This window comes from Peromyscus leucopus, chromosome 5 (genome assembly GCF_004664715.2).
Source record: "Peromyscus leucopus breed LL Stock chromosome 5, UCI_PerLeu_2.1, whole genome shotgun sequence".
Taxonomy (NCBI): Eukaryota; Metazoa; Chordata; class Mammalia; order Rodentia; family Cricetidae; genus Peromyscus; species Peromyscus leucopus.
Window position 1 is genome coordinate 27,637,546 of NC_051067.1, and position 25,610 is coordinate 27,663,155.

Genomic DNA, 25,610 nt, shown 5'->3' on the forward strand with positions numbered 1-25,610 from the left:
CCAATTAAATAAGAACAGTGCCAAGAAAGACTAATGATCATTCGAGTTGAAGGAAAATGGAGGATGACAGGCTTGCTCAACACAGGTTGCCATGAACCTCCAATTTGTCAAAATGCCGGATCTGTGACCTGCAGCCAAGCAAGCACACAAAAACTAGGCATGCCTGTACAATATCCAGTTTCTGAGGCCTTTCTCTGTGGCTTCACTCATTACATGGGTAGAAGAGCCTGTCAGGCGAGAATCATGCCTGGTGCTTAATGGAACCCAGGGACCAATTAACCACGCCGAGAGCCAAGGGGCCAAGCATTTCTAAACGGATAGCAGGGAACTCTTCTCCCAGTGCCTGCTTTCTCCTTCCCCCAAATAAAAGACAAATGCTATGTCAATGCTTCTCAAAAGTGATCCTTTATTTCCTGAAAGTCCTAAAGCAGACCCATTTATCAAAAGATGACAGATACTCCACAAGCAACGTGTTTCCCCTTTTCCAGTGAGTCTTGGAGCTCCATGAGGGCTGCAGCCTGGGTAAAAGCAGGGCATCAAAAACGGCCCTCCACACCCAGCAGCTGCACGGCGGCCTCCTGCACAGCCTGGTGGACACTACTGACTTCTCTCTGGGACAGTGTCCGCTCCATGTGGCGGTAGGTGATGCGGTAGCAGTGGCTGGTCCTGTGTGTCCTGGAGTCGGGGAGAGAGTACAAGGAGGTGAGTGACAAACACGTCTGCATATGGATTGGAAGCAGGAGGGCTTATTCTTGTAAAACAGCTGCCATATCACAAAGGGATGGTATCACCTGCTAAGAGCAGACCTAGTGGGTCAGGATCCAGTATCTGTCATGTGTCACCACACAAATACCACTTGCCACTCAGGACCACATCGTTTCAGTGTGTAGGAGGGTGATGGTTAGGGAAACAGTAGCTTGAATAATGGAGAAGCTGGTTCCTTCATGTTGGATGCACCATAGTCTCCAAGGTAGGTACTCCCCATAGGTTTGATGTCCTGGGCTAAATAGAGAGTTTGATTGCAGCAGGACCTGGAGTTCTGAGCTCTTTCTGACTCCCCAGGCATTTCTGACAGTGTAAGTATTGGGAGTCAATGCTAGTGGCCCCCACCTTGCCATGGTATGGAAAAGAACTATGTTCGTAGACCACACTGCAGCACACAGTGCCAGAGACAAGGCTGGGAAGTGTCATCCCCAGCACCCCCGTGGGCCTGGGAAGCTTACATCATTCCATGCACACTAGGCACTCACACATGCTGGGCTGACCTCTACTTTACACAGCAGTGCTGACCTGCTTTTGTGGATCACTCTGCTCAAGTGGCATGGTAGCAGCAGTCCTGCTTGTAGGCAGTGCAATGCCATACTGGTATGGTGGTCTCATCAGGAAGACTAAAAGGTTATGACTTGTGTCACTGACCCTCTCCTGCGGTGGCTCTCACTGGTTGTATGGATGGGAGGGGTCTGAACAACCCACTCGGAGAACTTTAATTTCTCTTCTGCATAATGAGAAGCCATGGCAACTCCTGTTTTCCAACCCCAGTAGTAGCAGAGCCAACCCTGGGTTCTCAGGTGAAGAAGCTCCAGGAAAGGAAGTGGCCCCCAGGGGGCGCCCCTCTGAATGATGTCACTCATCTGTGAGCCTGACCACGAGAGGCCACAGTACCTCCAGTAGGTGAGTAAGGGCTGGGCCTTCAGTCATGCCAGAACCGGGGACAAATGAGTTTCCGGTGGGCTGGCATCTTGGGGAGCCCCTTTATGGGAAGACAAAACAATTCCCCTGTGTGGCCACCAGAGCCTAGAGCCTCTGCTTCCTCTAAGCAGCAATATAGTTTCAAAATAACCAAGAAAGATCCATAGTGATCCGTACCCTACATTCCTTTCTGTCTCAGAGAGGACACGGCTGGAGGCAAGGATGACCAGGATGCTCTTTGAGTGGGACACATAGACCAGGAACACGCTGATAAGGATCTCTCCTACTGTGGCACCATTAAAAGGTGGACAGTAGGCAGCAGGCAGCTGGCTGGGAAAATAGGGCCCAGAGAGCAGGAAGACAAGGCAGTCCTGGGGTTTGGGCATCAGGCAGTTGCTATAGCTTTCTATCCAATTCACAGGGCCCAGCATTCAGGACGAGCAGAGTGAGCTATACAATCTGGAGAGTCATAGGTAAATCAAAGTTCACTTTTACGTACCTCATAGTTTTCACTTATAAGACTAATAAGCAAGATTATCTATTGTTCAGTTAGGGAAGTCAAATCCCCTTGTTGACAAGATGGAAGAGAATGAAAAATAAAAAACACTTAAAAACTTTCACTACCCTGCAATACTGGCTGACTGTAAAATGAGCTGGCTGCTGGCTAGAACCTCACTTTTTGCTTTTTTTTTTTTAAACAGATTTTGATGTAAGGGTCTTACAGTGTTTTCAACTAGGACATTTATAGACGGCTCAGTCATTCAACAAACAGCATCTTGCAGGCACTGAGCCGGACAGAGGAGCACAGGGAGAGAATGGGTAATCTGCCGTGCAGCAGCGGCAGGCGGTGGGCCGTGCAGCAGCGGGCCGTGCAGCAGCGGCGGGCCAGCAGGCAGCGGTGGGCCAGCAGGCAGCGGCGGGCCGTGCAGCAGCGGCGGGCCGTGCAGCGGCGGGCCAGCAGGCAGCATGAGAGGCTGCCAGTCACTTGGCAGGGAAGCCGGCTGTGCCACACTCCATACAACAAGAACCTTTGAGTTTCTCCTCTTCAGCAAACGGTATTTCCATGCGTACCGGCATGGTGCTGCTCGTCTAGTCACAGAGTTGAGCACTGAAGAAATCTGGGTCACTATGCCTGTTGACACTGAACACAAGACAGCTACATCTGACTGTCCTCGTCTGCTTCTGAATGACTCATGGTGCTCGCGGTACCAGTGACGCCACTTCTGTGCTTTTCCCAACCAGCCTGCCATCCAGTGCCCTGTTTCTAGGTCCAGTCCAACTGGGGGAAACCAGAAACATGGCTTACTTTCTCAGGGTCCTGTTCCCTGCTCCACTGTGAACGCCAAGGTTTACCCAATTCCACCGCCTACCCAAGTCCAGATGCTCAGGCAGAAACTGAGAGCTGGGATGGGCAATCCCACATGAGCCCTGGGGAGAGTTGGCAGGACCGTGTGGGACAAGCCAACAGAGAGGAATTCCATTTTAGTGCCTCCTCCTCCTCCGAAACTCCTAACTTTAGACCAAAGATAAAGCTGTGTAGGAGTTAAGAACAGTCAAGTCTGGATCAGTAAAGGACTGTCAAGTTTATGCTTAAACGGGCTCAGCAATCCACTTCTGGGTGTGCATCCAAAGGAAATTTTAACCATTGTGTTGAGAGGATGCCTGTACGTACCCCATGCTTATAGGCACACTATTCATAAAGCCGAGATATGGGATTACCACAAACATCCATCAATGGATGAATGGAAGAAGAAGGCACAGGGAGCACATATTCAATGCAATACTAGTCTGTCTTTAAAAAGATAAGATCCTGCCATTCACAGCAACATGCATAATCACAGAGGACATTATGCTTAGTGGAATAAGACAGAAAAACACATATTGTATGTTCTCTTTTATGTGTGGAGCCTGAAGAAGCTGGTCTCAAAAAAGAAAGAGGGAGGCTGCCAGCGGCTGGGGTTGGGATGATAAATCAGCAGGAGCAAAGTTATGGAAGATGCAAAGAACAGGCTCTGGTGATCCATGGCAAAGCAGCTGACTATGGCTAGAAATTCTGTTTTGAATATTTTAAATCAGCTATGAGATGATAAATGTTCTTAACACAAAGAGATGGTTGAGGTGACGAATATGCCAAACACTTTTTATCATTACACATAGCTAAAAATATTACACTGTACCCCATAAATATGCATATTTGTATAGATCTTAATATGAAAAAGCTGAGCAATAAAGATCTTAAAAGCAAACACAATAGAAGAAGTGATAAAATGATCCATTATCAAAAGTACTGTGAAGAGCGACTAGTGCTCCTCAGCCTAGAGTATGTCAGTGGGGATTTTTGGAAAGGAGGCAGGGCTATGGAACCTACTGGAAAGAAGGAACCATAATGGGTCAGAGTGCTGGTAAGGGTGGGAAGAGTTCTATTATATAACCACTTGGTTCACCGTGGCAACCAAACTAGCTCTGTACTTGAAATAAAACCCTTCCTCACGTGCAGCCCAAACCCAGCTCCTACAGCATCCACAATAGTATGCGTTTCCATCTGTGACAGAGCAGCTAGTCCATGTTCTTAGATGGTGTGCCTGACACCTCCCAGAATAGAGCAGGCATGACCAGTGGGCACTGCAGACACTGCCTATCCACACAGAGATTACTCAATGGAGAAGAGATGCTGTCCACAAGAGCTCCATTAACAAAGTGAGAAAGCTGGGTCCTTGGCTTCATCTTCAACTGGTTCTTGCTTGTTAGGGACACAAGGTCAATCTGAACTCTTGTGTTATTACTACTCTGCTCAATGGATAGAGTAAGTTCATCCAGTACTTTCATAGGCTTGTTGAACTGGGCAAGAGGCACAGGGAGGGGAGACAGCCCCATGTCACTTCCAAGAATAGAACTGAGAGCCGATGGATGTGGGAGAGTAGAGAAGAACTTGACTTTGCAGTTAAGAGAAACCTGGTTCCAATTCTTACTCTCTTTGCTGTGAGATCTAGGGCAGTTTGTGTGACCTTGTGTGCCTCAGAGTCCTTGCCTATGGACTAAGACCTCCGTTTCCTTCTTAGGCTCCCTGAGGACTGGATGGGCACTATACAGCAGTTATTTCAGAGTCTGGCTGTCACAAGTGGATGTTCAATACTGCTATCCACTTATTGGCAGGGACACATTCCAAGACCCCCAGTGGTTGCCTGATGCCAGAGACAGGCAACAAACACTACAGATACATTTTCCTGAGTATATATGGTATTGATGTTTGATTTAAAATTTAAGCACATTAAGAGGCTAAAAACAGTGAAATAGAACAACTGCAAATATATAATGCAAAACTTGCCAGTATCACTACTCAAGCTTTGGGCCATTATCGAGCTAAAGTCTACTTGACTCAAGGACTTTGATGTCACACGGCTGATCTGATATATGAGAAAGCTACTGATGATTGATGGGTGGATATGGTATATAGGTAGCATACACAGGATGGCTATGTTGGAGAACAATGGGTGAGGTGGCACAAAATTTCATACTGCCCAAGCAACGTGAGTTAGAACCTATGAATTATTTACTCCTGGAATTTAATATTTTGGATTATAGTTGACTTCATGTAAATACGCTGCTGGAAGTGAAACTAAAATGAGGGAGTCCTACTCGGTTGTTCCATTTTTGTCTTTTCCTCGTGTAATTTACTGGAGAAATGACTATAGAGCTCTCTCTCTCTCTCTCTCTCTCTCTCTCTCTCTCTCTCTCTCTCTCCATCTCCCCCTCTCCCTCTCTCCCCCTCTCTGATGCTTGATCCCAGTTTATCAATTTTTAATCTCCTTTAATGAGTATGGAATCAGACATTGGTCTGAAGATAGCCAGGGCTACTCCTGAAAAATAAAAACCCAAAGCACAGATTTGGGCCTGGTCTGAATAACAGACCCGGACACTAAGTAAACCAGACTCCTGCTTCCCTCCCTGCTGTAAACAAACACAGAGAGGAGAGAATGAAGACATTCTAATGATCAGACTTGGTGGATGGGGGGGTGGAGCCCAGGCAAGCCTGGGCGAGTGACCTTGCCTGGTTTCATCGTCCTCAGCAGTGAGAGGGGTGGACTAAGGGGCTTTAGAGTTCTTCCTGGCTCTGACAGCCCGAGAGTAAACATGAGGGAAGGGAGATTCCAGAAGACTCTACCAGCTGCATGGAATGAAATGGAAGGGCTGAGGCGGACATGAGCTGCACCCATTCCTGATGTGAGGATACTAGGAGAATGAAGAGCAGTTGGCTGGCTTCATGGGGGTCTGTAGTTACTGCTCAGAAGACCAATGAAAAGAGGTATCCTGTAGCCAGTGGGAGGGTCTCCAGCCGTCCAGCAGCTACTCTGGCCTCCTATGCCCCCAGTCCCTGGCCATCCACATCCCTCCTCCTCCCATAGCTGTATTAGTCACTTCCGCATAGCCAGGACCAAACACCTGAATAAAAATTTGATTGGCTCATGGTTTCAAAGGGTTTGGTCCATGGTTACTTAGCCCTGTGTGATTGGATAGAACATTAGGAGGAGGCTCATATGGTAGCCAGGAAGTAGAGAGGAGTTAGAGGAAGGGGCCAGGGTAGCCCGAAGGACATGGCTAATCTCTTGGCCTACATCACCTTCCAATAGTGTCATAATATAAATATATCATTAAATTCGTGATTAGTTCAGAGCCCTTAGAATACAGTCCTCAAAAACCTGGCAACGAAGCCCCCAATACATGAAGCTCTGGGGGGCATTTCATACCAAACTGTAACAACAGCTAAGAGGTCTGCCACTTTATTTTCCAACCTTTTCTTGATCTGGTGCCCCCTGGAGGCCGTTCTGAGCTGTGCCTCTCTGTAGTTCTCAGCTAGCCAGGGAGCTAGCCTCAGGTAGGTGTCTCACTACCATTGCCAAGCTTGCTAACTCCCAGAGGGATGTCTGCTCCTTGGAGTCAGTCATAAGAAACCGGACCAGCTGGCTCCTCTGACAGTTTCTGCCTGCGGAAAGACAGCTCGCATGCAGGCCTTCACAGAGGCAGGGCCAGCAGCTGGGAAAGGAACTGAGCTGGGCCACCCCCACTGGCCCACTCCCTGGTCAGCCTCAGTCGGCAACTTAAGAGTGCTACAGAGACACATTTTACAGGCAAGACGTGCTTTTGAACATCAAACACCGGCCAAGTCCTCTGGGAAGTTCAAAGCACCCCCAGGTTTTTTCCCCTAACACTCCCCGTAACTTCTGGTACTCTTGAGCAGTGACTTCTGCCAAGCAGGCACGGGGAGGGAGGTGGGGGGCTGGCCTCCTGCAGGGTGGGGCTGAAGTGCTGGATCTTCATCTGAGTAAAAATGAAAATAACTACTTTGGGAAGTCTTTTAATGGTCTCTCTTACTACTGCCTCTCAGCTAAAGGCTCTGGGGCCAGTTTTTAATTTGACGCAGGTTCTTACTCTGCACTATAGACTCGTGGGGGTTTTGAAAGGATTGAATGAGACAAACAGACGGGGCAATTGTTGGCACATTTCATGCTTACTGTGAACAACTGATCTTACTGGACCTGCAGGCAGCATGGCAAGGCCTTGCTTTGGCCTATGCAGAAAGGCCCAGGTGATTGCACATGTTACATGTGACAACATGGATGAACGTTCTGAGGACACAGTGCTCAGAGAACAAATGATACACAAAAGACCAGTATTCCATGACTCTGCTCTGCAGGGTGCCTAGAAGTCACACGTACAGACAGACAGCAGGTGAGCTCTGAGAGCTGGTTAGAGGGCACCGAGTTGCAGTGTGGGGAAATGAGAAAGTGCTGGAGAAGATGGATAGAGGTGATGGTTACACAGTGGTCATGTCCTTAATGCCTCTGACCTGTACACTGGAAAGAGACAGAAGCAGCAAATGCCATGTAAATTCTACTACAAGAAAAAGGGAAATTCAAGGAGTGTTGCCTAAAATAAGCCAGAAGTTAGGAATTCGCATTCTATTTATCTACTTAAAAACCAAACTGCAGAGAATGGTTCTGGATTCCAGTTGTGGTCCACTCTGAGTTCTGCCCTGCTCAGTGGAGTGCCTCCAGAATTCCATACAGAACAGCCAGGATGCCCTGCATCTTACAGAGATGGTTTTTAAAATCCTCCCTCCATAATATAGCAGGGTTTTCCCTTATTGGACAATTTTTTTCAGTTGTTCTATAATTGTCCTCCAAGCCACCTTCCTACACTTCTAACAGAGGTGAAGTAACGTCCCATTCTGTACAGATTTCCAAAGCTCTGTGACTGTCAATTGTGTGGAAGATTTGGAGGTGATTTTAAGTTTCCTCTCTGGCCTAAATCTGCCAAACCCAAGTCAACAAGGCCAGCATTAACTACGTGCTGCTACAAGGCTGCTTCCTGACAGTCCTGACACAGGTCACCAGGTCTGGTTACAAAAAATCTGTGGCAGGCAAAGTGCTACAGTTCCAGCTCAGCCCATTGATCAGCAATTGTTTATTCTGTGCAGCTGGTTGATCAGCAACTATTTATCCTGTGCTGAGGTATGCACTGTGGGAGATACAGACATGTAAATTAACTGCTTGATCAATACATGAATATTCATGCAGTGGCCACTCTGCCTGATACAATGGTAGTGTAGGAATGTCTCAAAGCATCAGAAAGAGGGACGCCACTGCATAATGACATGTGGTCAACGACAGACCACACAGACAGTAGCACTCCTGGGAGTCTGTATCACACAGTGATGGCACATCCGCCTTCATTTATGGGGTTAGACTGTATGTTTGTACAAGAACAAAACCATCTGATACTCATTTCTTAGGACGCAACCATGCCATTTAGCAGCACACAACTATATTATAATCCATTTGGATGCTAGGACATTGGTACATAAAAAGAAAGCAGGCAAGACATAGTTACTAATACTCAATAGAAAAAATGGCATGAACTATATAAACTCAGAGGTCAGAAAAGACTGAGAGTAAATCCAGACCTTGGAGCACAAATGGGATGGCGACAGGTGAAATCAAGGCTCTTGGTCCACCTGGAAACAAAACCCACGAGTGGTGCTGATGATAGCAGGGACGGTAGTGGAAGTTTCCCCTCTCGTTTTAACTCAGAGAGGCTGAATGTATGCCCCAGCTTTTAGATGGAGCTGTGAGCACCTCCCAGTAGGTCACATGCTTCATCTCCTAGGAGAGGACATGTTGCATACACTCACAGACCAAAGCTGGTTAGGCAGGCATGGAGGTGGTGGAGCTGCCCAGAGGAGATTGCAGTGATTTCATGAGCTAACAAAAAGGAGGGCACAATAGCTGGGCATACACATAAGTGCTGCAGAGGAATGGCCACTTCTGTAGAGCATGCCAATAGTTCAGGAAGTGAGTGTCAGAGTAGCCAGTGTTTGGGACAGAAAGCAGAGTACAGAAATATGTGTGTTGGAGCTGGGGCCACAGAGGTCCGCTCATGTTTCAGGCTCAGAGGCCTCAGACAAAAGTCCATCTTCATGCCAACCAAAAAGCCTGAGTTCAGACTTGGCTTCCACAGGAACCTTCTAGAAGGGTGGAAAGGTGTTGTGGCCTTGACATGAAATGTCTCCCATAAGTTTGTGTTTGAACACTTGGTCCCAAGCTGGAAATGAGCCCTGAGGTGGGGCCAAGCTAGAGTAAGTGGGTCCCTGGGGTGGACCTTAATGCCTCTTACTTAATCCCACTGACGGTGTGACCAGTTGCCTGAAGCTCTGGTCACCATGCCTTCCCCACTGTGATGAACTGTGCCCTCTAAAACTGAGCCAAGACCAACCCATCTTCCTGAAGGTTGTTTTGGTCAAGTATTTTGTTATACCAGGTGAAAAGGAACTAAAGTAAAGGCCCTTATTCTGGACAGCTTCATTGCATACAGAGGCTGGCAGTCAGCTAACAGCAGAGCTTATCAGGGGCTTTCAGTGCACACAGTTCTACCAGGTATTAAGAGCTACTGTTCGAGCATGAGTAGATGCTCCCCATCCCCACTACTCAGGAGTAGAACGCCATGTTGTACAGATTTTAAGACTCAGGACCACGTTTGAAAGAATCACACATTAGTAAAGAAAGATTTCCAGACTTTTCTAATGACTTTATTTTGCAAATATATTTTGGAAGAGACTCTCTGGTTCTAATCTATAGTGCCACTTCTTCACAAGTAGGAAGTCAGAGATCAAGGGAACAAAATAGGGATTTGCTTGGCAGGACAAACATCATCAATTTATGATATTCTGGGTTGGAATGAGGAAGTGATGGCTTCAGTAAGTATCGTGGCACAGGTGACACAATTTATGAACTCACCAGCTCGAGGACGACAGACCAGAGAGCTCTTCTGAGCCATGCTTGGCATTCTTCCTACAAGCTGTGACTGCTTCAATGGGCAGCCTGTTCAAGGCTTCCATGGTGTAAGCTGAAAGGCTTGCCCCTCACACAGAGTGGACAAATGTGTCACGTGATTCTCTTTGCTGGTCATGGATATACTCTGGTCTCTTTCTTCTATGGCAATTGGCTAAACTTCATTACTTAATCCCAGCATTCAGGAGGCAGAGGCAGGTAGATTTCTGTGAATTTGAGGCTATCCAGGTCTACAGAGTGGGTTCCAGGACAGTCAGGACTATACAGAGGAACTCTGTCTTGAAAAACCAAAACCCAAAACAAACAAAAACAACCCCATAACTCATGACCAGCAGCAAAATGGCGCACTGATCCTGGCTAGGGTATGCAAGGCCTATCAGTGGTTAGAGAGGAAAGAGATCTTGGAGGGAAGGGTGGTCCATGTCACATGCAGCATCACTGCTTCCAGTGTCAGGAATAGAGTCACTGACCCATCTATACATGCAACTCATTAATGGAGTCACTCAGAAAATGAATAGTGTACACCCAATCCACTCTCTGCCACGCATTCTGCAAAGTGCTGAGAACCCAACAGTGGCACAATCCAAACCAGACTTGAGCATGCCCTTGTGGAGCTCCGAGCCTAGTGCAGGAGATAGGTACTAATCAAAGAATTATGAAAAAATGTAAATTACAACTATGATAAAGGTTATAGAGAAGAAGTACATGGCACTATGAGGCTACATAAAAGGCCCATTAACTTAAAGGTCAGAGAAGGTTCCCTGTGCAAGTATCAGAGCTGAGACCCGAAAGAGGATGGGAGCCAATGAGGTGCATGAATGGAGGAGTGGCAGGCATGGCCACGGATAAAGGCCTTGGGATCTACATGCAAATTCTAATTTCTCCCCTTCTGAGTGACAGAGTCCTGCTCAGATCCATCACCTTCTCTCGTCAGTTTCCTTTTGAGGAAAGCCTTCTTTCTGCCTGTCACGCCGGAAGTTCTATCTAGGCACCACTGCCCCCAGGTGTTTAGTTGTTTTTTTTTTCCTAAGAACCCCAATTTCTGTGCCACATAACAGCCTAACAGCGTGTGTCTTCTACACTAACAGTTCGTGTAGCACAGTGGAGAGCAAAGCTGCTCTAGTGATGAAGGCATAGCATCCCACCCATGCCTGCTCTCTTGCTAGGGGTCGCCCCTAGTCAGATTCCAAGGGCTTTACTTAAATACTAACCAGGCTTTCAACACAGAAGAAAGCCAGGCTGACAGAGGCCATGCTTTGCCTGAATTTTTCTCAGAATTTACGAACCTGAGTGAAACATTAAGATGTGACAGGAGCTCATTTTGGGGAATACATTTTTCTAAATAATGAAAGAGGATAATGAGGAATAATGCCATGCATGTTCCTGACATGTGACCACTGTCTCAGTGGCTGATCTGTATTGCTTTCCACAGGCAATGACAGTCTGGCTTGGCCATGTGTGGAAAACAAGGAACAGCCCAAAGATGAAGTGACAGGTAAGGCCACAGCTAGAATACAGCCCAGCTTGGACTCTGTCTGCTTCCCTGTCACTGAACTGCGGTGGCTTGTCCAAGCTCCATTCTGCTCAGCTTATTAATGTCCATAGCTGTTGCTATCAATTGCTTGTAACAGGACTCACATGGTAACGGTTACTTACCAAGCAAATTTCAGGATGTTTCCAGAAATACGACTTTATCCCCAAAGGGGAAAAAATAAATCCAATATGAAACATTACTTAGAACAGAAAGTACAGGGACTGAGAAGAAAAGTCAAAAGAAGAAGAAAAAGTATTTTAAAGGGCAAATGATCTATTATGAAGTTGTTGTAGGTGCTTGAATGATCTTAATTTAGGCTCATAACCAACAGGAAACACAAACAAGGTAAAAAGTCAGAGAGAGAGAAAAAAGGATGGTGAGGGCAGGAGTTGAGCCTAGAACAACACAGAGTTGCTGGTTCTGTGTTTGGATAGTGCTGAAGCAGGAGAAGGAAGCAGGTTCAATGCACTTGCCAGAGAGGAGAAAACAGCAGAGAAATTTAGGGAACTTCTAACATTCTAAAAGAACTTCTTGGGAGGGGTGTGTGAAACAGAAGCTTATGATTAGTAATGGTGAAGATTTGTGGATCACTTTCTGTTATTGAAACACTAAACTGAATTTACACTCATTAAATCATTTAATTCTTACAACAGGTCTGACATGATGGGTGGTGTATGTGCATGTAAGTGTGCGCACACATGAGTGGTAGATAGAGAAGTTCAAAGTCCACCCAAATATTAGGTAACAAGTAAGGTGTCCAGGTGCCTTGAAATGCTCTTGTCCTACATGGGATGTCGTCTGATGCCAGTGGCCAGTGTCTCAACTGCATCCCTATTTCAAAGCACTTGCAGCTTTCATAACACTGTGCCCATGATGAAATTTGAACGATTAACTTCAAACCCTATCTCATGATCTTATAAAAAAGCAATTTTGCTTTTTGCAACGGGGGTGGCTGGGACAGGCTTATTTTTTAGTTGCCTCATCCTTGCTTCTTGGATGAATCTACAGATCTCTCCAGGTCTCAATAAAAGAGAAGCAGTGTTATTTGTTCCTAAATATTCCCTCAGTTAGGAAGAATTGAATTCATGTAAGCAAAGCCTTGTCAGCAACTTGGAACGAAGTGTTAATAAAGTAGAAGTCAGAGTCAATAGAACATTCAACAGTATTATTGACTTGCAGTTGTCCACGTTCAGACTCAGTTAAGAGAAGTGCTCACTTTCTGTATTTTCTTACTTCAAGGAAAGAAACATTTTTTTTTAAGGCTTAGATTTCCAGTGTATAGGAGAGAAACATGATCAATTTTCTCAACTTGAATTTGTCCATTAAAAGTGTTTTGGAGAAATTCAGGAGGGCTGGGTTAGCACCAGAGACAAAGTGGCATCTCAGGTAAGGGTCCAAGGGCACTGCCACACATCAGGGCGTGAAGCTCACACTGGTGTCGTCTATGTGTTTACGCCCCTCGCTTGAGGCTCAATTTTTCTGGGCCAAAGAATGAGCAAAGATTGGGCAGAAGATGGACCTGGTAGGACTGCTGGCATGGGTGACTGGAGGATGTGTCTCTTTCCAGTCTTGACCTTCTCTATATGTGGCACTCAGTTTGACATATGAATAAGATGACTAGGGAACCTATTGCTGTGTGCACCCAGATGTGCCAGAGTACACAGAAGGACAGTGACTGTTTTAAGGAAATGATGGAAGAGATAAGATAACAGGAGAGAAATTCCCCGGTACCAAAATGAAAAACAGAAATGGCAGCAGGTGTCTCCAGTGTTTCCACCCCAAAAGTGGAGGACAGTGTCAGTCACCAAAGACTGGAATTTAATTTTATTATTCACCCTAGAAAAGATCAAGACTGACATGAAATCAGAAGCTATGGATATTTGGAAGATTCCTGCCAAAGTGGATTCTGCAAAGGGTTGGCTTCCCAATGTAGCATATAGTAGGAAAACAATATACTCATGAAGCTTGGACAGAGCGATCTTGGATCTGTGTGGATTCTGAGGACACAGGGATGAAGCAACCCTGAAAAAGCAAACCTCCAAATGCAGCTCATATCTCAAGCTGATTCATGAGCCACCATATATAGTACCTAGGGCTAAAAAGCCAAGCATAAAATTGGTCCTGGAAAGTCTTAACCCTAGGATAACTAGCAAAAGAAAATGCAGAAAGCTGTCCAAGGAAGAAGGCTAGCACGAGGGATCACCCAGTAAATGGTCCAGTGAATATAACCTCAAAGCCCAGACTTACACACTGCACAATGGAGGCAAAGGCCAGAGGATTGCAAGTGTGAGGTCAGCCTGGGCTACATAATAAGGCCCTGCTTCAAAAGACAAGAACAAACTCTCTCTCTCTCTCTCTCTCTCTCTCTCTCTCTCTCTCTCTCTCTCTCTCTCTCTCTCTGTGTGTGTGTGTTTGTGTGTGTGTGTGTGTGTGTGTGTGTGTGTGTGTGTGTGTGTGTGTAACATTTAGGGGAAAAGATCAGCAAGTCTAAAAGAAGATTTACATAAAATATGTAGAAATAAAATTGTAGTTATGATTTACAAGAAATAGAAGGGTTAAATGACAGATTTGACACAGAGCAATGAAGTGGAGGACAGATCTGTGGAAGCTGTTTAGAAAGCAGTATGGAGAAGTACAGAAATGAATACTATGAGAGGAGTTGGTGTAGGCCTGGAATTCTAGCACTCAGATGCTGAGGCTGGAGGATCTTGAGCTTGAGACCAGCCTGGGCTATACAGTGAGTACTCCTCTCAAAAACAAAAAAACAAAACAACAACAACAAACCAAAAAACAAACAAACAAACAAAAACGTGTAAAATAACACACGTGCTAGAAGACTACAAAGAAAATAAAGATAAGCAACATCTGAAGAGGGGACAGGATAGTAACTGAGAAGTTTCCAGAATTAATGGAATTCTCAGGAGGCATAGTAAAGTTCTGAATGGGGGCAATTTAAAAAACAAAGTCTTTATTTTACGCCCTGAGCTACAAAGAGATGGCTGAAAATAAGTAGGGATCAAAGGCCTGGAAGGGCAGCAGATTTTCCCACATCCACAGAAAGTGCAGGCTATGCGGTTTAACCCCAGCAGAATGCCTCCATACTCTGGCCAGCCGAGCTGCCACTCTGCGATGGAAAAACTAACCTATACTCAGGATTCCCATGACTTCAGTGAAAGATTTGTAAAACTATTTCAGGAAGGAGACTGAAATAAGACGGGGAAGCAAGAATGTAGCAACGGCAGTATATGATGGTGGAAAAGAGAGCAGTGGACGCGCTGGTCCTCTGTCAGGCCTGTTGTCCCGCCATCGTTTCAGAAGCCAGGTGGGTAGTGCAGAGACTCTTCCTGAGTTGGCATGATAGCTGAGGAAATGTTGGTGATCTGCTCTAGAACTAACTGCTCACTGTGTCCCTCTCTGAGAAGCCACAATTGAAGGGCCGAGTGCAGCTTCAGGCTATGGAGACTAGTTCGCAGCACACAGAAGGTGATTTTGTTTTTTCAAATTACTAAATCTCTTTAAGCCTCAGCTTTGATAGTTTTAAACAAAACTAACAAAACATACTGTAAAAAGTTGTACATCATTTATCAGTAGGGGTATATCCTGGGAAAAGAACAACATCATACAAACTAAGAAGAGCATTGATGTTAACTGAAATTTAGGCAACAGGGGACAAACACTGGACAACTACTTCCCACAGTCCCTCCAAGTAAGCTTTCTAAGCATGGGACAGCTGGGCAGGTCCTCTGTCAGCACCACCATGACTGGTTCAGCTTGCTCTGCATTTGCCCCCAGGAAGTGGCTAGTGACTTCCAGAAAGAGGTGTAGAAGCTACATCCCGGTTGGTGGTGTTCTGTGAATCATTCTCTATAGTAGTGTCTAGCCACAGGAAAAACCAAAACAGGGCAGCGGATGAGGGACTAGCCCCGTGGTTTCCTTTTCAACAGACAGGACATGACCATGACATGCAGCTCCTGTTATATGGGAGTTGATGGGTGACAGATGAAAGACAGGGCTGCTGCCAGCTCCATGCCATGCTGATCACTTCTGCAGTTCAGCAAACCCAGCATTTACCACTGCCTCCAGGGGCAGATAGAAGCCTGTCCCCACAACAAAGGCAGCAACCTACAAAACACAGGCGTGTGTCCAAGGAGGCACCGAGCAGAGCTCTACAGCTGGAATAGTGGTTCAAATAATAATCCTGGACCCCCAAACAAAATCATCCAAGGCACCCTTCCTCTCGGTTATCAGCCACATACATTGATATCCTAGAGACCCTCCCGGCCACCACTTTTATTCAATGTGTGGAGGGAGTGACTCTGACTCATAATACTTTCCTGTAACACATATGTTCTCTTGTCCACTTTCTTCTCCCACTCTGTGCTTCAAGGCCTCCAAACTATGAAGGGATCTCTAGGCAATGAGCATGAGAGTCCTACTTAGTTTGTGGACACGTCTACATAGCTATCTCATATACTCAAATGTTTACCTGTCTATCACTTTCTTAGTAACAATCAGCAAGCAGAACCAGGAAGTGTCCATTTTGCCCACTTGGCTCTGCTAGATGGAAGAGGGTCTGCTGAAGCCCCTCCTTGCCGTGTTTGTGCTTCCTTGGATGGCTCGGGCTCTGGGTGGTGGACACGGGGCACAAGGAAGGAGCAATGCCTGGGGTCAGGAGGCTGGCATTGCAGTGACATGGAAATTCCATTTATGGCATCCTGAGCAAGTACCTAAGGTTCTGGGCCTCAGTCTTGCACTGGGATTAGATGACCAATCACTGAGACCTCTGGCTCCCCAGTTCTACACTCTCCAATCACCTCTTAAACTCTGGTAAGCACTGATCAGAAGTTGGCAAGATGGGGAAAGTGCCTTTTCTAACTCAACAAGGGACCACATATTTGTTCTGTCCCTCCTTGGCAAAGGTCACTGCTGGTAACAAATGAGTGGGCTGTGGCCTGGGAGACCTGGCTGGGAGGGGTTCACAGCCAGACTTTGAGCTGCCTGCTCTGAATAAGCAGCCAAGAAGCTGCTAATTGGATTTGGCAAGCTGCTGAGTCACTGTCGTGTAGGATCAAATCGCTGCCTGCTGAAGACGAAGCCCACCCTGTCAGCAGCCGAGAACATGTCTTTGTGATTAAGAAGAACGGGGTGCACAAAGGCACACTGGATCAGCTTTCACAATTTATGACGAGTAATTAAAATCTAACAAACCACAATTAGAAAGCACCCACCACAACCTTATTTTGCCATTTGTCTTTTAATTAAACGTTTCCTATGATTTAGCTGTAGCTCTGCACACAGAGCCGGAACCCTGATGTATTGGTTTCAACATCTTGGAGGAGGAGGGCTGAGAGAAGCTTAAGTGTTTCCTTTAAATCACTGATCTTTCCTGTCTTGGGATCTCTGTACATCACAAGGGAGACAGTAAGTGAGGCTGGCCCTTCACAATACCAGGGGATGTGCCCAGGGGAATCCTAAAAGCAGAGCCAGGACAAAGCCAACTGGAGGATGGTTTTTAATTTGCTAACACTGACAAGGTGATAAGTGGGAGAAAGGGACTATTATGTCATAAACAAGGCATATTTAGGAGGACACTCTGGTATAAACTAGGACGGAGGGAATAACTTCTAAGTGTAAAGAAATTCAGAGTCCCCTTCATGTTCTCAAAGGCTTATCAGGAATGAGAAATGGCCTTGTGTTCGCCATGTCCAAGGTCACTACGGAATTAGAGACAGGGTACTTGAGTAAAGGGAGTGATGGTCCTGGGGAGGATATCTTCCTGAGTACAACTTGGAATGCTTTAGGTAGTGCTGGCTCCCACCAGGCCAACCAGGGAACTGAGGCAGACAGAGGACTGATTATTTAAAGCTGGAAATGGGGGAAAGGTGTTCCACTCTAGAAGATTAGGGAGGGTCCATGCTTAGAATTAGGTTTAAAGGATTTCACACCAGAATAAATGCTGCTTGAGGACAGATGTGAGGTCAATATGACAGCTCATTATTGAGCTTGCTTTCTGCTTGGCAGGAAGTTATCTGTTGCTTGCTGGGAATTGCTGCAGTTTTCCTATTGCATCAGCTATCATGTGTCCAGGAAAGCAGCACCCTACTTTTAGGTGGGATGATGCCATTGTCTAGAAAGCTAAAAGCTGAATAGGTCCAAGTGTATTTGCTGGGGCAAATACTGGCCACCATTGGTTGACTTCCCTAGACTGAGGTCAATGAGTTCAATCTTTACAATTTCCCAAATAACTTAGCACCCAAGGAAGGGTCTTTATGGAGAAACAGGTTCCAAATACCATTTGTAAGACTTGAGTTTGGACCACAGCACATCTAGAAACATGTATGGTGTCAGGATGTCACCTAGCCCCTCAAAATATACCTAACTCCAAATGTTTATGGCAGTCATCTTGTTGTTGAAAATTAAGCAACACATTTTTTAAGTAATTATTTTTTCCTCATTTATTTTACATACTAACCACAGTTTCCCCTCCCTCCTCCCCTCCCATTCCCTCCCCTGATCTCCCATCTACCCCTCCCCATCCATCCCTCCTCCATCTCTGTTCAGAAAGGGGCAGGCCTCTCATGGGAGTCAACAAAGCACAGCACATCAAGTTGAGGCTGGACCAAGCTACTCCCCCTGCATCAAGGCTGGGTGAGGTAACCTAGCATGGGGAACAGGCTCCCAAAAGCTAGTGCAAGTGTCAGGGACAGGTCCTGATCCCACTGCTAGAGGCCTCACAAATAGACCAAGCTACACAATTGTCACACACGCAGAGGGCCTAGGTTGGTTCCATGCAGGCTCCCAAGCTGTTGGTCCATAGTTCTTAAGCTCCCTTGAGCTCAGGTCAGCTGTCTCTGTGGGTTCCTCCATCATGACTTTGACCACCACCCTACCCCCCACCCCCCACTTGTACAATCCCTCTTCCTTCTCTTCGACAGGACTCCAGGAACTCGGCCCAGTGCCTGGCTGTGGATCTTTGCATCTGCCTCCATCATTTAGTGGATGAAGAAGCAACACACACATAAAGCATTACCCAAAATGGTGGCAAAGAAAGGCTGGGAAATCCTACAATAAGACCCCAAACTAACCAACCAACAAGAAAAACAAAGTAGAGTTGCCAACAAGGTGCTTTGAGATAACCTAGAAGGTGGAGGGAGAAAATCTTCAATAGTCATCTTTGAAGATGGCCTTCTTCCAGAATGGAAATTTCAATTTCCTGCCAGCAAACTTGCAACTGGCCCTGGAATCACATCTTTTAAAGTGCATTTGGCCATTACAATCCTCAGCATGCCTCAGATTCTCAGGGATCTTGTCTAACCGCATCCTTACTCTCCTTGTGCCTGCCCCTCCTCACTCCTGGGCCCTTTCCTCTCCACAGTGGTATTTTCACAAGCTGGAGTTGAGTCCATCTCAAAGCAACATGTTCTCCACTGGGTGTCACCACTCACTGTCCAGTTGCCATCTGCCCCTTTCACAGCCAAACTTCACGAAAATGTGTGTCCTCAATGTGATCACTACCTCGTGCACTACAATCCCAGCTAACTGAGGGAGAGAAAGGGCTAGAGTCCAGCTGGTGCTGAGTCTGGTCCAGGGTAGTCTGCATCCCGTAAAAGGGGATCCTGTCAGTGCTCCTACTCAGGCTAGTTCAGGGCTGCTGAGAATGCCATACTTTTGGGTACTTAAAGTTGTACGAATGGGTTTCATTACCACATTTTCACACATGTATGTCAAAATCATCTCATATTCACCCCTTTCTTCCCCCGCCTCCCCCCAAATTATTACTCATATGCTCTCATGTTATATGTATATATTTACATATGTATTTAAGTTTAGGTCCAGATAAAAGAAATTGTGACATAATGTTTTTCTTTTCTCCCTGTTTTTCTCTTACCTCTCCTCCTGTCTTTGGACCCCTTCTTCTACTCTCATGTCGTGTGCGTGTGTATGTGTGTGTACACACATCTAGATTCCACATAGGGGAGAACATACATGATATGACTTACTTCACTTAGTATGATGATCTCTAGTTCCATTCACTTTCCTACAAATGACAGAATTCTATTCTCTTTATGGCTGAATGAAACCATTGTGTATATACATATTTTCTTTGCCCATTCATTTGATGCTAGGCTTCTAGACTGATTCCACATCTTGAGACTACTGCTCTCTCTGCCATATGTGCCCCCACACTCTACTTCACTAACTTCTGCTCATTCTGCAGCTGCCTACAGAAGAGGTCCCTGTCCCCCTTTCCACGTGCTCCCCTAGTGCCAGCATGTCACTGTGCAGTGATGGTCTGGCACTAACTCCGAGAGGTTAGGAACTGAGTCCCTTGTGTGCGCTGTTCTGTCCTCAGTGCCCACCATGGTGCTCTCCCCACCGGCGCTCAGCAGCTGTGTGCTGGATGGCAGATGAACGCAGACCGTCCTTACTCCACAGAAGGCCTGCAATGAGCAAACTCACTGAAGGCGCAGAAGCTCTTCCATCAATGGGGAAATGTGTTTCTTGTTCTGTCAATCACATCTGCCCTTCTGCAGGGGCGGGAGGCGGAAACGGCCCGCACTGCTGTCACAGCCGTGAGATGCTTAGCAAACTGTTAAGATGCCGGAAGGAAGGCATTTCCACGGTGGGGATGGAGCTCTGAACACACTTCCCTTGGGAGCTTTGAGCCCTGAAGGCTCAGGCCAGGGTTGTGGCACATGCTTGGTACAGCTGTCTGCTTGATCTCCTCCATAGCTGTGTCCATCTCACCCAGGTTAGGACTTACCCTGTCAACAGCAGGCCACACAGAGGCCCTCACCAGAATCTTCCATCCAGCCTGGCCTGGTGTTCAGTGAGCACTATGGTCTCACTTTTTATGATCCTCCCCATGCCTGCAGCTGGCCTTTTCCAACCCATTCTTCCGCCATACCTGGCAGGATCTTTGAAAAAATAAAAATCTGACGACGCCGCCACATCCCTGGTTAAGAAACTTAATTAGGCCGCCACCACTTCTGACATGAAGAGAAAGGCCCTGCAGGCCTGGCCTTCATGTGTGATGTGCTGATGTTACCTCAGCTCCTGCCACTTGGAACAACAGTCTTCTGGCTTCTCCAAGGTGTTCATCATGCTACCCCCGCCCCTAGCCTGAGCTGCTTCCTGGGAAGAGGGTTAGTCTGGGGAAAGGGAGGAAGAACAGAGAATACTTGGCTCCACCTTCACAGATCTCCCTGGGGAGGGACACGGCCTTTCGATGAAGGGCCATCCCTGCCAGGGTAGGCTGGGTACGGATTCCCAGGAAGGCAGCCTCAGGAGCCAGCAAACTCATTCAGCCTTGTCAGAAATAACGCTGTACCGTGGCTGTCACGTGTCCAATTCCTGTGTCTGCTTCTCAGTTATATTCAAACTTGCAAGAGGAAGGGAGGTCATTTGTCATGGACCTCTTAAAACAGTAGCAAACCCAAACGGTTGCTGGTTTAGACTCACCACATGTAAATCAGAAAGCAGAATGCCAGGATCCAGAGTCTTTCCCAAAGTCAGCACTTAGGTTGTGTCTGTTGACTACGAGAATGGGAAGTACTGCAGACTGGCTCGTGAGAGCTGAATTAGATCTTGGTTACCGTTCTGGGCTCTGTCAGTACCTGGTGGTGTTCTGAACAAGTTACCTCTGAGCCTCAGTCATGCTGGATAAAACGACAGTGTGCGACACACTGGCATCCATTAGAAATCAGTGCTGGCCATTACTCTTTTCTCTCATGTCATGAAGCCTGGCTGCTGCATGGCTAGCCTTCAATTGGTGAGAGAAATGGTCAAGATTAGATGGAGGTGGTCAGGGGCTGAGATTGCCAAAGCTCTCTACACTATCCCTTCTCATTTTTTCTGCCTTTAAGGGTGCTGTGTCCTTTGTATATCTACTACATATGAGTCCTGTTTTGTTTTGTTTTTTAGCTTTTGCTCAAACAGAAGGTGCTGTTTCTCCCAACCAGAAAGAGAAATGGAAGAAAGGGGTCCATTTTTGGGAAAGGAGTGGCAAGGTGGAAAGCCAGAACTTCCAGAGTCAGACGTCAGCCCTGCTGAAGTGATAGAGACCTGAAGCTGAAAAGCAAGATGGGGGCGAAAATGAAGTAGTGGGCTTTCTGAGGATGAGACTGCTTGACAGGCAGATCTGGAACAATGTTTGTTAAATCTATGTCATAGAAAGACTTAATCTTAAGAAACAGCACTAGAAAGAAGCACAGAACATTTAAGGAAAGAAAGAGCTTGGAATTGGAGAGAATGGAGAATTTGAATATAGATTTTAAAAATCAACTGATATCTAATCTCAATAATGAAGAAAGAGGCGTCTTGGGGATCTTAACAATGGGGTGATGACTATTTTAGCAATCAGAAAGGGTTGTTTAGCAGCACAGAGAAGGTGAACAGGTGGTTCTCTGCCGACTTGGCCATATGACTCTCAGGATGCTGTGTGCCTTCAGCAGGTGACTTACCCACTCTGAGGCTCCCTACCTGACACTGGTGGCCACCTCAAGTGTCCATTTCACTCATACCCACCATAATATCTGGCCTCTAAGGTGGGTCCAGGACTCCTGCTATGTGGTGTCCATGCTCCTGTGGTATTCCTTCCCATGCTGCACCACGACCCTGGCCTATGTAACCATGGAATATTTCAGACATGACAGTAAGTTATTTGTTTACACCCCAATAGGGACAGGTAATCATAAAAAAGTCATAATCACCATTGATCCTTAGATGGTGTATGGAAGAAGACAATTAAAAAGCAAGTGGGGCGCCAGGCGGTGGTGGTGCACACTTTTAGTCCCAGCACTCAGGAGGCAGAGGCAGGCGGATCTCTGTGAGTTCAAGGCCAGCCTGGGCTACAGAGTGAGCTCCAGGAAAGGCTCCAAAGCTACACAGAGAAACCCTATCTCAAATAACAAGATAAAAAAAAAGCAAGTGGGGTTGGAGAGATGGCTCAGTCAATAAAATAGTGTTGACCTTACAAGCATGAGGCCCTGAGTTCGATCCCCAGAACCCAGCAAAAAACACTGGGAGTGGCGGCACACACTTCTGAATCTAGTGTCTGGAAGATGGAGGCAGACGGATACCTGAGGCTTCCTAGGTAGCATGCTCCAGTCTGGTGAGAGACCCTCTCTCCAAAGACAGAGAGATGGTATCTGAAGAATGACAGCCAAGATTGTCCTCTGGTCTCCATATACATGCATACACATGTACATTCATGCTCATACAGACAGAGTAAGAAAGGTGTGCACATGTATATGGGTGCCTGTGCCTGTGGGTATCATCATAATCTAAACACTCCACAGATAACTCGCTGGTTTTATGAATTGCCACTCCCCACTGGGATGTAAGGCTCTGACTTCAAAACACACCCAGGCCTGGCAAGATGGCTCAGGGCAACAGTTTTTAACCTGTGGTCACTGATCCCTTTGACAACCCTCTATCTCCCCAAATACTTACATTATGATTTGTAACAGTAGCAAAATTATAGTTATAAAGCAGCAATGAAATAATTTTATGGTTTGAGGTCACCACAACTTGAGGATATGTATAAAAGGGTCACAGCATTAGGAAGGTTGAGAACCACTGAATTTTAGAGTGAAGGTGCCTGCTGCCAAACCTGAGGACCTGAGCTTGATCCTAGGACCTTGGTGGAAGTAGTAGTGAATCCTGCAAGTTGTTCTCTGACATCAAATCTGTGGTACATGGTTGGGATTGGGTACACACACATTCACATACAAACACACAGGTAATTTATAATATAATTAATAATATAATATAATATAATATAATATAATATAATATAATATAATATAATATAATAATCTTACCTCATCTCACCCCCTCTGTCACTAGCACCTAAGCTTTCACGCTCTGCATTTGAATCTCCACAATCGTCCATTGTACCTTTGCATTCTGAGTAGGCAAAGCTCTAAGTCATGCTTAATCATCTCTGCTCCACATCCTGCAAAGCTTTCCCAAACTGTTCAGGGTAAAAGTCAGCCTTTCAAAGGCCTACCAGACCTGTGTGGTCTAGACCCCACCTGCCATTTCTGACTATCTCCTATACACATAACCATTCAACCTGAACTAACTAATGTGGGCTTTTGGTTGGTTCCCACTATCTATCCATCCAAGCTTGGGGCTCTCAGCCTTTAAAACTTTGCAACTGCTCTTTCCTCTGCCGGGAATGCCTTTTCTTAGGTCACTCTAGGGATCATTCCTTCATCTCCTGCAAGTATTTACTCAACTGGTACCATCTCTCCACAGCCCTCCCTGATGCCTGGATGGAACTCACAATACTCCCCATCACAGTCTAAACGATCTGTGTGCTGCTCATTGATTTTATGCCCGGCCTTTTCCCACTGGGCTGTTAGCTGGGTGCGTGCAGTACTTCCTTCTCAGCTCTTCACCACTGCAGTCTCTTTGAGCCTGGCCAACAACAGGGAATAAATAGTAACAGACAGACATTGATCACTACTGATATTCAAGAGACAAGGGAGAAGACCTGATGCCGCCCCTGGTCCCCATCTTGTGTAGTTTCATCTTGGCTGGCCCTCGTATCTTCACTAAATCCCGCTTCTGCTCAAAAGCTGGGCTACTTTTTTTCCTGAAGCTGCTGGTCTGATCAGGTGTTATTTGCAAAGAACTTTGGTTTGAAAATGCTAGGCACTCTGCCAGCCTCTGTGGCTGGGGGACTGAGTGGCAGGATCTCAGTGATATGGGAGTGAAAGCCACTGTCTGATTTATCCCCAAAGTGTCCACAGACTCTGTCAATCAGGCAAGACCCTGCCAATGTCAAGCTTATAAACTAGACACCATCAACACTGAAGCTGAGTGTATGCGCGTGTGTGTATAGGCACATGTGTATAAAACACACCCTTTTAACTTTCCCCTTCCATTTAATGCACTGTCTTTGTTCATAAGGGCAGGCACCTAGCAGAAGGCCTGGCTTTGGGCTGGTCTCAGCAGTGTACAAAACTAATTATGTGGTACTTGCCTGGGAATGCTTGGTATCAGACAGATTACCTTAGTAATTAAAAAAATGAAAGGAGTCATCTGGGCTGGAAGATATGTTTTATTTCTGAAGTTGAAGATCTGAATGAAGAGCTAACATATGAGCAGGCGAGGACATCCTGATTAGCCTTTCTCTCAGGCAGCAGCAGCTGGGGAGGACTTGTCCTACATCATGGGAACCTAGCATCGGATTTCTGTCACTGGTGCACTTTCCCCAGGGACCTGCCTGTCCCATACAGACCAGGGAGGGCTCACTTTGGTACAAAGGTACCTCTAAAGGATCCTGATGTACCTCTTTGCTGGCTTGCATCAAGTGGACATGGCGTGTTATCTTCAAAAAGACTTTTTTAGTCTATTGTCTTTGAAAAGAGCCAATAAAGGCTCAATGATAAGAGACATACACAGATAGAAATTGGCACTTACAGACGTGGGATACTTAAGAAAAAGAATAGATCCTTAAAGCCCAGGCACACAGAGAAGTGTGTCCAATGAAGATGGCCCCTCCACACATTTTGGTGTACCCTGACCCTCACAGGAGAGGCCAGGATTATGTTCCAGGCAGAAAGATCAGGGTCAAGGGCAAGAACATGTTGAGAAGGACAGTTATCTCTTATGCTTAACCATTTAAATGTTTTATTTCCTGGAAATCTCTTCAGGGCACATTTTCCCCCAAGAACTTAGCATAGTATGAGCCTGTGTGTAGACCCGGCTAATTAGAGCTCTGCTGCTGCCATTGCCCTTACCAGAAAAGCAGTTTTATGTTTCTAATGGCTCCTTTCCAGAGCATCCCTCTTGTTTTTGTAAAGACATAGTCTAATACAGCTTGGGTTGGCTTTGAACTCACTATGTAGTCAAGGCTGGCCTTGAACTGCTGATTTTCTCACCTCTGCCTTTCCAGTGCTGGAATTATAGTTATGTCATCCTGGGAGTCAGGCAGTATTTTGTGGGTGTTATCTGTGGATATTCATTATGGTCTTATGTGTGGTATAAATACTGTAACTTTCCCTAGAGAGTGCAAATGCTGCAGATAC

At 46.2% G+C, this 25,610-nt stretch overlaps 1 protein-coding gene across 4 annotated transcripts in view; it reads right to left on the reverse strand.

Moving 5' to 3' along the window:
• Positions 1 to 386: 386 nt before the first annotated feature.
• The window catches only part of Fars2 (phenylalanyl-tRNA synthetase 2, mitochondrial), a 456,276-nt gene continuing 431,052 nt past the window's right edge, over positions 387 to 25,610 (reverse strand). For all 4 annotated transcript variants that reach the window (XM_028881642.1, XM_028881606.2, XM_028881625.2 and 1 more), the window contains one exon: positions 387 to 675. In XM_028881642.1, the coding sequence (XP_028737475.1) occupies positions 537 to 675 (139 nt within the window). In that variant the 3' untranslated portion in view covers positions 387 to 536. The remainder of the gene's footprint in view (positions 676 to 25,610) is intronic.